At 39.6% G+C, this 14,646-nt stretch overlaps 1 protein-coding gene across 3 annotated transcripts in view; it reads left to right on the top strand.

Annotated features, from left to right (window-relative positions):
* Positions 1-745: 745 nt before the first annotated feature.
* The window catches only part of CACNA2D1 (calcium voltage-gated channel auxiliary subunit alpha2delta 1), a 531,008-nt gene continuing 517,107 nt past the window's right edge, over positions 746-14,646 (top strand). For 2 of the 3 annotated variants that reach the window (XM_067468854.1, XM_067468853.1), the window contains exons 1-2: positions 747-1,256; positions 5,641-5,658. In XM_067468854.1, the coding sequence (XP_067324955.1) occupies positions 1,147-1,256; positions 5,641-5,658 (128 nt within the window). In that variant the 5' untranslated portion in view covers positions 747-1,146. Of the gene's footprint in view, positions 1,257-5,640; positions 5,659-14,646 lie in introns of all 3 variants that reach the window. The other variant, XM_067468852.1, reaches the window with a different exon arrangement.

The raw sequence follows: 14,646 nt of genomic DNA, 5'->3' as shown, positions 1-14,646 counted from the left end.
GGCCTCCTTAATGAGAGCATTCAACACACACACCCCCAACTTGGTTGCTTCACTACATCGGCTATTGCTGCAAGTAATGAGAGTGTGAATAAATTGTCAATATTTGCTTGAGATAGTGCTTACAGTTCTGGAGGGACTCTTAATTTTTTGCATCTCATAGACTTAGTAGGGGGATTTGGTTAACCAGTTAAAATTCATGAGTAAACCAGGTTTTTTTAAAAAATCTGAAACATTTCGGGGGGGGGATTGAACCCCTAAAACCACCCCCTCGCTACAGGCCTGATGGCAGGAACACTTTTCCTCTGGGTGGATCTTCATCTTTACTCTCGTGGCTTGTTCTCAAGAGGATGCTTGCCATAGATGCAGGCGAAACGTCAGGAGAAATGCCTCTAGAACATGGCCATATAGCCCGAAAAAACCCACAAGAACTGAGAATCTTAGGAGTCGTTTGTAAGTCGGATATTTGTAAACTCGGGGACTCCCAAATAGGCAGCAAGGCAGCCCGCCCTGCGGGGGAAGCCGGAAGCAGGAGGAGGGTGGGCGAAGGCGCGAGTGGGCGGCCCAGCCTTCCCGCCGCCCGCCGGGGACGAGGAGCCAGGCTTGGGCCACCACCGCCTTCCTTTCCAGCCAGGGCTCGGCTCCTCGGGGAAGCCTGGCGCGTGCCTCTCTCCTCGGGCGGGAGGCGTGGCGAGCCGGCGGCAACCCCGGGAGTGCCCTCCCATTGCCTCGTCTTTGGGGATGGGCGGCCCCTCCCTCCCTCCCGGGAATCAACCCGGCCGCGCACCCTCCCTCTCTCTCTCTCTCACACACATATACACACTCCTAAGATCGGTTACAAAAGTCGCCCGACAGCCGGCGTAGGTGGGTCTCCCCTCGCTCTTTTGCTCTCCTTCCTCCCTTCTCCACCCATCCCTTTCCCTCCCCGTCTCCTCCCCTCCTTCCATAAAGCTGCCTGTGGCTCGCCGTGGGAAGAGAGAGAGAGAGAGAGAGACAGCGAAAGCAGCGGCGGGAGGAGGCTGTGCTCGACCTCTTGTTTCTCCATCTCTCCCTTCTTTAAACTTTCCCCCTCCTCACCGGCCTCGCCAGTCTTCTCCTGCCTGCCTGCCCTCCTTGCCCTCCCTTTGGCACTTGTGGGAGATCGGGAAGATGGCTCCTGGCGTCGGCTGGGGGCTCTTCGTCGCCTTCGGCCTGACCCTCGGACAGATCTGGGTCGTCAGCCCCGTCTCGGCGGAAGGGCCTTTCCCGTCGGCCACTACGTAAGTCCCCCCTCGGGTTCGGGGGAAAAGGGGCACGCTGGGAACCCGAAAAGGCCAGGCGAGCGAGGGGAAATCGCGGGGGAATGGAAGCCCAAGAAAGCGTCCCGAAGCGGGGTGGGAATAAAGTAGTATTGGGCGTTGTTGGGCCTTATACAAAGGGCCTCCGAATCAGCGTCCATTTGGGAAATTGGAGGAGAGAGATGCCTGCCAGGCAGGAGCTCGAAATAGCCCTTCCCCAGCCGGGTCAGCAGCGATCAGGGGAAAGTTTCTAGTTGCACTCCCACCCCCCGGTGACTTCAACGGCTATTTTAGCCCCATCGAGCTTTGCTTATACATTCGTTTCAGAGCCTGCCTCTCCTTTCCTCAATACCCCAAACCAAACAAACCACAGTCTAAATTAGTTCCCAATCCACCTCCTCTGCTCATTGCAACCTGGATGCAAAACATGAATGTTTTGACAGTTCCGGGGTTTGTTTAATGTGGTTCCCCCCCGCTTCTTCCTTTTACCAAGCATCCACGCATGTGCAAGAATCAGAGCTGAGCTGTGTGTGTGTGTTTGACTGTGCTAAAAAGCTATATAAGGCAGCTGAGCATCTTCAAGGTAGCATCCCGTTGCAAAGCGAGGCGATATTGAAGGCAGCGTCGGGGAAATGTAGCTCCCGCAGTGTTTGCTTTCTCTGGCTATTTGGCCTGAATGCGACAGAGCCTCTGGAAGCAGCAGGACGCTATTAGCATGAAACTTGCCCCTTCCAAAATGAAGGGAGAAATAATAATAACAATAACAATAACAACAATAGGAGCTCATTGTTTGACTCTTCACTAGGGACAGTCAAAAGGAGGAATGTTCTTATTTGGTGACTAGTTGTACTCACCACGTTGCTGTGGCCAACCTTCCCTCCCGCTTTCTCCCCTTTCCTTCCTTCCTTCCTTCCTTCCTTCCTTCCTTCCTTCCTTCCTTCCTTCCCTCCCTCATTCCTTCCTTTCCTCTTTTTCTTTCCCTTCTTCTTTCTTCCTTCTCTGCCTGTTTCTTTCCTCGCTTCCTCCTTCCTTGTCTCTTCCCTTCCTTCCCTCCCTCTCTCTTTCTCTCTTTTGTTCCTTCTCTCCTTCATTCATCTCTACCTTTCTTTCCTTCTCACCTTCCCTCCTCCTTTCCCTCTTTCTCTCCCATTTTCTCCTTCCTTCCTCCATTCCTCTTTTCTGTGCGTTTTGTGTGTGTATATATATGTGTGTTTGTGTATATATGTGGTTTTGCGCATGTGTTGTAATGTATTTGTTGTTTTTTGGCTTTTTAAGTCTCTTCTGCTGTATTTTTCAGTTTTTATGAGTGATGGTCATTCATATATGTGGTTTTGCACATGTGTTGTAATGTATTTGTTCTTTTTTGGCTTTTTAAGTCTCTTCTGCTGTATTTTTCAGTTTTTATGAGTGATGGTCATTCATTGGCCTGATAGGTGTATTGTGTCCAAATTTGGTGTCAATTTGTCCAGTGCTTTTTGAGTTATGTTAGTCCCACAAACGAACATTACATTTTTATTTGTATAGATGAAATCGAAGCAATCGTTCTAATTCAGTATCTTAGTGTGAATCATTCTCTTTTAAGATATTTTTGTGTAAGAATAAAGAAAACACATTCTCTCTCACACCAGCTTGGTACAAAAGAGACTGTCTGAGTTCACTTGGTATAGAAAGGAAGAAAAATCCTCACGATAGCCATCTAGTTGAGCCGATCAGCTTGTTAGCTAACCCAATTAGCCACCAATTTTCTGTGCTCCCGTTTCCATGCTTTCAGCTCCTCTTGCCCTCATGACTAACAGGAGAAAGTTAAGCAGAAACTGGGCTTGGAATAGCTTGCCTTTTTAGAAGGGCTAAACCGAGCCTGGCTTGAGTTGGCATGTTGCGCTGTCATCACATGCTCGTTTCCTTCAGCCTTTGTCATTCTGGGGTAAATAGCAACACTTGTCCCTCCCAAACTATAATAATTTAAACCTCTATATTTTATTTAATGAAATTGTTCATTTTCTCTTAAAGGAGAGTGTCTTGTCATTTCCTGTTGCTGCAAAACCCTTTCATTGGGCATCTAGTGCAAAGAAATATGAAAATCGAACAAAAAGCATTATCGTTTGGCACTTGTCTTTGTAATTAAAGAGACCAGGAATGAGAACAGAAGGTGCAGTGAGGATTTGATGCTACAAGACACAGAGCTGAGAATGTGTCTTATGTGTTCAATATCAGTTGTTTCTCAGAATGCAACACACTGCTGCAATTCCTATTTGTGACTCGTTATAATCTTTATAAGATAGTGCTGTAAGAATTAGCTGCATTTTTTAAAAGGAAAAGGAGAATTAAATATATATATTTAAAAAGCACATTTTGTTGTTCAGGGTGCTAGATTGATTTATAAATGCTACCCTGATTTTTAGGGTGCTAGAATGATTTATAAATCCATCCCATTGTACAGGATGGAAACAAATATAACCACATTTAGTACAAATTAAATTTATGTATGAATGAGAAAAAATTAACCCCCATTGTACAGGATGGAAACAAATATAACCACATTTAGTACAAATTGAATTTATGTATGAATGAGAAAAAAATGAAAAAAGAAATAAGTTTATCCAAGAGAAACCTGATTCACAGCTGTGGTGTAAATCGCTCCAAAGAATATTTCCTGTAATTCAATTTCACACAGAGTGAAAGAGAAAGAGAGAGGAGAGATGGCTTCTTCAATAATTCTTTCACGAAAACAAATTCCCCTTATTCAACCTTTCAAAATAGCTGATAACCAGTAGAAATACTGGTTTGAGGGTGGGGAAGTGTAAATATCTAGAAATAGAATTGTCCATATTTTTGTTCTAAGTTCCTTGCCAAATGAGAATAAATGAATATTTTTAACACATTTTTATGCCTACATAAATAAATAAATACGGCATGTTTTAGACCTGTTGGATTAAAATTGCTGGAATTTGACCATTTCAATAGCAGTCTTTTGGCTACCGTGACTCAATTGGCATTTTTGTCACACATGGCATAGCACTCTTTTGTTTCTGTATGGACAACTCCGGTTAGTGTGAACATGTTTATTGCTAAATGGTGTGTAAAATACACTTTGAGGTGTTGCACATGAACTACTGATAAATCATTGTTTTAAATATCCTTAAATGTGATACAGAACAAGCATTTATTTTTTTTAAAAAAAATTGGCAAGGGGATGCTTTGCTCAAAAACAGAAAGAACGAAGACCCTTTTCTGTTAAATGTAAACTTGAAAGCTTTGTTCAAACAATAACATTTTTGAATGCTTAAAAAAAGATATTGAGGACCAAGTTATTCCAGTTTCACAGATGACTATATTTTTAATTGTGTTTCTCCTTGTTAAACAATAAAAATATGCATTTTGCCTTGCATTTCAGTAAGATAATGGAAAATGAGCCCAAGGCATTTCCTGTTGCTTTGAATTTTCAAAATATAGTCAAAAGATTCATTTTGGAGATTGGCAGATCTTTGTTTACTTCAATACATCTTTTAAAAAGATGTATTAATACATTGTTTTAAAAGATGTATTGTCTTGGAAGCATTTTATTATCCAGAAGAATTTTGTACTTCATTTGCTATATTAGGGTTACTCAGATATGTCAGAATGAAATACATGTAGAATTTCCCATGTAGAAGATTTATAACTGAAAAGTTAACGGAAAGATGGTGTTAGCTGTTTAGAACAATCAATACCAAACAAAAATGCAGGTTGTTAGTATAAATACACAGATACCTCTGGGCTCTTTATACCACAATAATATGCACTTTACTCAAAAGTAAATATCCTTGAGTTCAGTCTGGCTTAGTACTTGTTCAGAATGGTTGGGGTTGAACTGTTATTTGTCTCTCAGGAATACATCTGGTACATATTGCTACAGTGTAGCGGATAGCAATATACCATAGGAATCAAAATATGTCAATGTCTTTTCCATGAATGGTTAAATGGTTGCACATTTGTGCCTTTGAATAACTTGCTCATTTGTTTTGTTTGGTGGACATCTTTTACAGTAACAGGTAACAATGGGCAAATGCCATTAAGTAAAATGAAGGAAAGCTGAAAAGGCAAAATATGTATTTTCAGCTGGCTATATAGTGTCACCTCATGGGTTTTCCTCATCGCCTATGTTAAATGCCACATGTAGCTGTAATAGACATCATAGGAAACATGAAAATTTATAGCAAACGTGACAACTTAGGAAGGTACAATTTGCTGCATATCCTGTGTTGATCAATATTTTTCTTCCCCCCCCCCCCCCAGCCATCTGTTCTGTCAGCAGTTTTGTTGCTTTTGTATGTATGATATGTGGAAATGTTTAGATGTCTCAACTGAGCACTGTGCTTATTTTTAGGGAAATGACAAAGGAGAGGTGAGTACTGGAATATCTGCACCTTCCTTTATGCTCTTGGCTTTGTGTGACTTTTCCTGCTAGTGGATTAATATTGCAAAAATATATAAGACCACAAAGACTTGTGCCTGTTACAATGTTGTACTCAAATGCTTCCTTACCAATAAGAGGCAGACAGACAGAAAGTGATTTATTCTTGAAGCAAGTTTTGATACTCCACTAGTTGGGAATTACTCAGCTCCAACTTTCATTAAAAAGAATGGAACCTGCTAAGATAACCTCCTAGCACTTGATGTTTATATTACTGCTGCTTCCACGTACATCCTTCCAGATTATTCCACTTAAGGATTCTGCAGCCAGAAAATATCAAACTGCAGATGTGAACCCTTTTCCTCTTTCAGAGAATGCAACTTACTTGTTGCTTATAATCAGAACTCTTACCTTGAATTACTAATGCATGGGGTTGTGTTGTTACTTGATCAGACTAACTTGCAGCTTTCCTGTATTCTTTATATTTCTGTTGTTTGTATGCATAGACATTTCATTATATTCTTCATTGTATATAGATTGGTATATTCCTCTTCCCAATCCTTTTGGTTAGCTTTAGGTGATTTTTTAAAATATTTCCCATAAATATGACTCCACTATAAAAGGTAAACAAATGATGAAGTTTGATGTAAAATCTCGCTTTGACCTTTTAAAACAAATGAATATTCCCCATTTTTTAGGGTGGTGGTATAGAATTATGATTGTTATGGGAGGAGTTGAGATATCTGATGTGCTGGGAGTGGAAAATAGTAGGATAAGAGATTGGGGACAGGATAATGGGATCCTGAGCATGAACAAAGAAATGAAGAGTGTTACCAGTTCACTGGGAAACACAGAACAGAAGTATCTCTCTGCCCTCTTTGCAAATGATGACAGAAAACTATAGGATTTTTAAAGATTGGGCTTTATATTTATGAGATGTTGCCTGTAAATCTAAACCAGTGGCACTCTGTAGTGATGTAGGGAAAAAATGTTAATAGGGTGATGTTAATAGTAGCTGTAATAGACATCATAGGAAACACCCTAAATAGGGGCCTTTGGAAAACAAAGACCAGTTACAGACTCACAGGCTATATATTTGGTATTTTCAACAAACCTGTTGCAGCTTTAACTGTGTGTAGCAGAAATGTAGCAGATGCTGTAAAGACAGGCGTGGGGAGGAGTGAGAGAATTCTTACTTTCAAGGGCTGACATGATATGGATATGCAGTGCTTTACTAGGAAAAAAGGTCTGTTGCTGCATGCGACTCAATAGAGGACGAAGTGTCTGCATGCAATGGAACACTGGTAGGGAATGGTTTTGAGAAGTAGGTATTGAATTGCACTTAACTCTGCTGTAAACTGAAATCGGTGCATCTTTTTTTGGCCTCACACTCAAAATGGCCATGGACAGAGTGTAACCAGGTAGCATAATAATTTCTGTTGGACAGCATAACACTACAACGGATTGTTACAGATTTTTAGGGAAATGCAGGTGGAATGTGGACAAATGGCTGAGGTTAATTACTGAAGCAGAACTGTGGAAGAAGCAATTGATCCTTTTCTTCAAGCTGGTTTTCTAAACCAAGCCCACAGCTATTCTATTCCTAAGGGCAGAATAAATAGAGTATTTGGGATTGTCATAAGCCAACTCACATATTCATGAGAAAAGGATTATAGAAATGGGACCCTCCAACTGTCTGCATTGGATGAGATTTTTAGCTTGTTTGTTAAAGATTTAAAGTTAGAAGTGAGCCATAAAGGGATCTGATTTGTTGGTGAAACCAACATTTTTGGTTATGGTAAAAACATAACCAATGAATTTATGAATTTATTTATTATCCCACCCTTTCATCAAAATGCAGCTGGCAAAATAATTTTAAATATAAGTTAAAACAATGGAATATGAAGTTTTAAAACAAACAAACACACAAAATATCAATGTAGACCAATTTTTAAAAGTTAAAACAGAAATATTGTTTATATAAAAAAAGCACACGTCCATTAAAAGACCCTCTTCGATGACCAATTAGCAGTCAGAGAATTCAACATGCTCTTTATCTGCTGGTGTAAAGAAACCTACCTGGCATGGGAGGGAATCCCACAACCACCATAATAAATAGTTCCAAATTTGTTTCATTTAAACAACAAATGCATGTAGTGTAAGCAAGTATAAGGTGATGCCCACTGAGACCACAAAGTTAAAACAAAATAAAACTGAATATCTACCTATCTATCTACATATCTATCTACATATCTATCTATTTTATATAAACTAATTTTACATTCAGATTGATAGGGCCTGAGCTGGCAGTCACTAAGGAATGATGAAAGTGGCAATACAGTTGTGAGCAAGGTAAATTCCATGCTGAAGATTGTCAGGAATGGGGCCAATAATAAAATAGTGCATTGCTTGTATACAAGGTGCAGTTGTATTTGAAAATAAGCTTATAGTTACTGTGCTAGAAATAACTAGATATATAACTGTATATAAGGGTAAGGACAATTATTGGGATATCCTTATGAAGAAAATGTACAATATTTGGCAGTATAGGTTGAGCTCTTTTGCTACCTGAAGTGGGGAGAGAAATTGTGTCCCTCTCCTATGACTAGCCTGAAAACTCTGATATAGCATGGTAGAAAGCAGGCCCATAGCCAGAGAGAGAGGTGTTAAGGATTCAGCCCCCCTCCAAAAAACCCCGATTTCCCAATTAATTGGTTAACCAGTTAAAATTCATGAATAAACTTGGGTTTTTTTTAACCTGACACATTGGGGGGGGGGGGTTGAAATCTTAGGGAGGAGGGAGGAAGCTTGCTTTCTGCTTCCTTGGAGACTAGGACGCGGAACAATGGCTTCAAACTACAAGAAAGGATGGCCATCTGTCGCAGGTGCTTTGAATGCAATATTCGTGCTTCTTTGCAGGAGGTTGCACTAGATGGCCTATGAGGTCTCTTCCAACTCTATGATTCTATGATTCTTCTATGACAAGTTGGGTGTACACCCGACTCCTCGGGGCTCCATGTCTCTGTGTTGCCGGCACAGAGCCTAACAGAGCCCTGCGTCATCTGGCGGACTTCATGCTGGCAGCACTGAGAAGCAAGGAGAGAAGCTTCTTGGCCTCCATGTAATGAGTTTGAAAGTCCTCTTTTTATGATCAAATAAGAATAAAAAAAATACCTCCCATTCCTAAATAGAAAATAGAGTTTGGGAATGCTACTTTTTTCCTGGTAACTGCTATTGACCATGCTGGCTAGGGGGAGGGAACCTGACATTTCAGTTAAAAGTGTTGCCTTCCATTGACTGATCGCAAGGACTTCTTTGTAGAGAATTATGCCTTCTATCCGCCTGGTTTTTCTTTTCTCATTATATCATGGAGATCTGTCAGAGTTACAAAATGCCTCATACCTTAAATCCACAGCACAAGGATTTGGAGAAAGGCACAAGGATTATTTCAACAAACATGGGATAGCACTCATGTGCAGTGGATAAAACTCTACTGGAGCATGAATAATATGCATTGGGCAGAGAATGACTGGATAGAGATAGTAAAGATATGAACAAAGCTACCATTTCCTAACAGTCTGATATGTTTCTTGTGTGCATTCCGAATAGATTAATATTATTTATTATTATTTATTTCACAGTTTTGTATACCGAGCTTCTCAAGCCATAAAAACATATACATTCATTAAAATATCATATATCACAAATTACAAAACAACTTTAAAAACACTAAATATAAAACTACAGTGGTCAGTTGTCCTAATAAGATGGATCTATATCCACTTCCATCCAGAGTTCTATGGTATTGTCTCATTCCTCGAAGGCCTGACTCCATAGCCACGTCTTCATCCGTTTCCTAAATGTTAGGATGGATGGGGCGGTTCTGGCCTCCAGAGGGAGAGAGTTCCAGAGTCGTGGGGCCACCACCGAGAAGGCCCTGTCCCTCGTCCCCACCAGCTGCGCTTGCGAGGCTGGTGGGACCGAGAGCAGGGCCTCTCCAGATGATCTAGTAATCTTGATGGTTCGTAGGGGAGAATACGTTCGGAGAGGTAAACAGGGCCGGAGCTAATACATTCTTTAGCTATGGCACCTGTGATTCTCCAGATGTTGTTGACTTGCAGTTCCCGTGATCTTATGCTAGCTAATGGAAGTTGCAGTCTACAACATCAGGAGGGCCATACAGTCCCCTACCATGTCCTATGGGAATCTTCCAGGAATCCTGTAATTGTGTTACATGTGGATTCTGCCCTTAGGAACTAATATTCACCATGTTCTCGTCTATCTTTGCTCAATTTCTTCATTGGCTTGATGTTGCGTCATGTTGTGCTAAGGGTCTTTCCTGGAGAGGCTGCAAAATCATGAAATTGATAGTTTATGTTAATTCCAGGAATAATATCAACTGTCACTCTTAAAAAATGATTGACTGGTTGTATAACTGATTGTCTTGGACGGAAAGTATATTATACAATGAAACAATTAGATGAGTTGTCTCCTCTTTCTTCACATAATCTTTTCCATACTGTGGAGGCAGCACAGTAGTCAATGAAATATGCTCACTCCAAGCAACAATGCTTAACAATTTGCAGCAGTCTGTATCTGCTGAATTTTTAAAATGTTTTTCAGAAGAGAATCCTCATATAAAGTGCATTTACATTAGTTCAAGCAGCATATAAGTTAGGCGTGTGCCATTTTACACAGATCTGGCATCAATAGATATAGGCACAGATTGTGTGTTTGGCTGTGCAAGGATAAAAACTCTTGTTCCTCCTGAGAATTTTATAAGGCAGACCAGAGCTGTGGCTGAAACTAAACTGATTATTTTTTTCTGTTCATGACATCAGGAGAACCCAATCTATTTCTCCAATTTAGTGGTCTGCATGAGGCATTAACTAAAAGTTACTGATGAACTGAAAGAGCCCCCTGAATTAAGTCTGAAATTTTAATTGTGCATCTGATGAAGTGGCCCATATGACAGAAGGACTTGGGACTCAATAAAGCAAATTAGTTTTAAAAGTGTCACTAAACCCTTTGAGATTTGAATAGTAGCCAGATATTCTGAAGGCAAAAGTATGATCAGGCCTAGTTAGTAGTTGGATGATCACCAAGCAATACCATAGGTTATAGTCAGAAAGTGACAAATCTCTTTCACATAGAGAGAACTACTATGTAATTTTGTGGAAGCATTTGGTTTTATAGACACTTGTCTGTGTGCTGGAAAACTGCTTGAGTTATCTTTCCCAAAATGTATAATCACAAGAACGTACTCATTTTAGTGAAATCTCTCCTGTTATGTCCTATCAACATCTCTGAAGAATTGTCAAAAATAAATTTATGTATGTATTTGATTTATTGCTTTCATTTCTTCCATATGATATCAATGCAATACAATAATTTTATTGATTACCCTTTATGCCACTAAACAAGAAGGCTCGATAAGCTTTGATTGCACTCTATGTAGTAAATTAAAATAAGACACTTATAACAATACAGTAAATAAATATGATAAAACGTATTTCCTTATCAATTTATCCTGATGAGCCCAACATATGTGATTCTCAAATGTATTGTTTTGCTTAAATACAGATCTGTTTTATATGTTATTTTTGGGTCTTGGCCACACATAAAATGATGTTCTGATGTGAGATTCCCAATATGTTGTCTATTTGATATATGGACCAAGGTAGAAGTCTCTCACCTTCTGATACAGTTTCTAATCAAATATGTGTGCTATAGCTTCAGTTTCAGGTGCCCTGCAGATACAAATGGGTTCATTATGAGGAATCTGTTAAATCTCTCATATCTGACCATTGTACCAAGCTGATCAAAATTAGCCCGAGTGAATACCTCCCTAAAATGTTTTGGCATTTTCATTTTTAGATAGTTGGCAATTTGAAAGGTACGTTTATATTGACTCAGCCATTTTAGGGTGGCAACCTTACTAAGGGTGACTATATCTTTTTGTGCTTCTGTGTCCAAAAATATTTGTATAGCACTCTTTCTTACTTGGTTTCTTAAGGTTCAGGAGACAGGAAGACTGCAACTTTTTATATAATTTGTCAGTCACGTAATCCAAGAGGTCCGTAGTTGGGATTTTGTTTAATAGGTATAATTTCAAGAGTCTATTGGGCTCCATTACATTGATTTTACACCAGTAAATATACGCTTGAAGTTTAGACTGCATGGATTGTATAAATTTCCAGTTCTGGTCTAACTGCGTCAGCTGAGGTCCTTTTATTTACTCCCAATATGCTTCTCAAGTGCTGAGATTGTGCTTGTTCTATTACTAAGGTGGAACTTAAACCCCATACATCTGCTGCATATAAAAGCATAGGTATAACCTTAGCTTTATATACTTTAATTATTGGGATTAGGATACCTGGGTGGCTATGTGTTTTTAGTTTAAGTGTTAGCTTCGGGTGCACCTTTGCTTTGAGAGTGCTCCTTTGATGATGAGAAGTCCAAGAACCAGTCTCGGAGAAAGGTACTCCAAGATAAGGGAAGGTGTTCACTTGTACTATTACCTCACCATCTAATAGCCATCTGTGTCTCTGCTGTCATTTTCGAAACACCATTATTTTTTACTTTGATTTGTTGATGATTAGAGAGTTATCCTGGCAATAGGAGCTGAGTCTTCTTAACATCCTACGAAGTCCAACTTACGATTGTGATAGTAATATCATATCATCAGCATATAACAAAGTGTTACAGTATATATTTAGGAATTTAGACATATGAGCTACAGGGGCCTTCATTACCCCAGGCAGGCCACTGATATAAAGAATAAATAATATTGGTGCTAAAATGCACCCTTGGCTTACCCCTTTATATGTATTGATCCTGCTTGTCATAACTCCATTTACTCAAAACCGTACTCTCAAACAGGTGTTTGTGTATAAAGTTTTTATCAGTAGCAACAGTCTCGGTTCTATTTTGAGGTCGAACAACTTATTCCATAATATTTCACTGTTCACAGTATCAAATGCTGCAGATAAGTCAATAAAGGCACCATACAAGTGTCTTCCCTTACAGGAATATATAGCAATAAAATGATTCAAAATAAAACTGTTATCGATGGTAGATCTGTTTTGTCTAAAACCTGCTTGTCCTTCCGCAAGAATATGTTTTTCATTTACCCAGCTTTAAACTCTGTTCAATAGGAACCTAGCATAAATTTTGACAACAATATCTATTAAAGTAATGGGCCGGTGATTACTGGGATCCTTTTTATTCCCTTTGTTCTATATGGGAACCACTGTTGCCAACTTCCATCCAGCAGGAATCTGGCAGGTATTGTTTATATGTGTAAATAAGCCCGCCAAAAGAGGAGCCCACCAATCAGGATCTTTTTAAAATAATTCAGCTGGTAAGAAATCTGTCCCAGGTGCTTTGTCACTCTTTAAGCCTTTAATGATACACTTTATCTCTTTTTCTAAAACTGGTGGTCAAAGAGAGGTGCTTTCATGCATAATGAATCTCTGGTTATGTGCTATTTCTCTACAGGTTCTGTTAAAGCAAATAAACCTTAATAGTGATTCTCCCATACTTGGCTGCAATTGGCATATCAAGAGAGAATCCTTTAGTATTCCTTCTACAGAATGCCAAAATATAGTTGAATTATGGCTCTTTGCTTCTAATTAAAGTCCAGACTAAGTTGCGGTGGCATAATTTTTTAAGTTTTATACTTTTTTATATTTTTGTCTAAGGGTCAACATCTTGGCTTGTATCAGGGCAGAGGGGCACTTATGGGCAAGTCTCATGTCTGACTTCAGTTTCTTTCTTAGCAGACAACATTCAGTGTCAAACCAGGATGATCTGCCTGTCTGATAATTCTTCATAGAAGGTTTAGTTGTTACATGTTTCTTCAACATGTAGCACAGATTTGTATTGGAAACTAGTGGCAACTAGGCAACAATTGTAGCAGCCCAATTTTTTGCGTTCTCTGTTTTAAGAATATCTGTTATTTCTGTAGTGTCAACCATAACCCATATTAATCTTTTGTTTTGAGATGCCTCATAATTATTTGTGAACTATTTATTGACCCTGTCACTTGGTCTTAAGTCTGAACCGCCCCATAGTTTCACACTCACTGGTTGATGATCACTTTCCCCTCTTGAAAATACAGTAATCTCTGAGAAAAGGTCCACTTTGTTTCTTAATACACAAATGAGATCTAATGCACTACTTCGATTTTCTGAGTAATGTGTGTGTGGATGTATAGTTATCATCCTTATCTCCCAAGACTTGAAGATTACATTTAAGGATTAGCGAGACTAAATACAAGCAAGCACTCTTACTTCTGCTGTCTTTTGAGTGCCATTCTGGGCGATTCTCAAATAATTCATTTGGAAATCTGTTCTTCTGAGCAAAATCATAGAGGGATGGTCCTAATTTGGCATTAAAATCACAAAATAATATTATTATAGATTGGGGATACAATGTTGTTAATTTATCCATTCCTACTTCTAAACAAATCCAGTGATTAGTATTCTGTTGGGGGATGTGTTTGGGGGAATTTATACATTTACTAGTATTACTTCAAAATCCTTTTATCTGAATTTCACAACTAATAGATGAGAAAATTGATTCTCAATGTATACTTTCTCACCTGACCATTGCAGTTCTTGCTTAATAAGAACGCAAAGTCTACCCGAAGCTTGCCCTTTTAAAAAGTTTTTGGGCCAGAACATCCCAGCTTTGAAAGCCTGAGAATTTTACTGGGCCCTCCTCCCCAGTTAACCAGCTGTCCTGAATGGTTATTACATCAAATTAGGAAAGGAAGCCTACTAATTCACTATCCACCTCTTCCTTCCATCCAACTACATTCCACAAGACTGTTCATATATTTTCCCACAGGCAGACTAAGGATACAGACAATTTGAATCAAAATCTTATGAATCAAATCTTATGGAGCCCCCGGTGGCGCAGTGGGTTAAACCCCTGGGCCGGCAGGACTGAAGACTGACAGGTCACAGGTTCAAA

The sequence above is a fragment of the Anolis sagrei genome, chromosome 5 (genome assembly GCF_037176765.1).
Source record: "Anolis sagrei isolate rAnoSag1 chromosome 5, rAnoSag1.mat, whole genome shotgun sequence".
Classification (NCBI taxonomy): domain Eukaryota; kingdom Metazoa; phylum Chordata; class Lepidosauria; order Squamata; family Dactyloidae; genus Anolis; species Anolis sagrei.
Note: the sequence above shows the minus strand (reverse complement) of the source record. Positions and strands in the feature narration are given on the sequence as shown.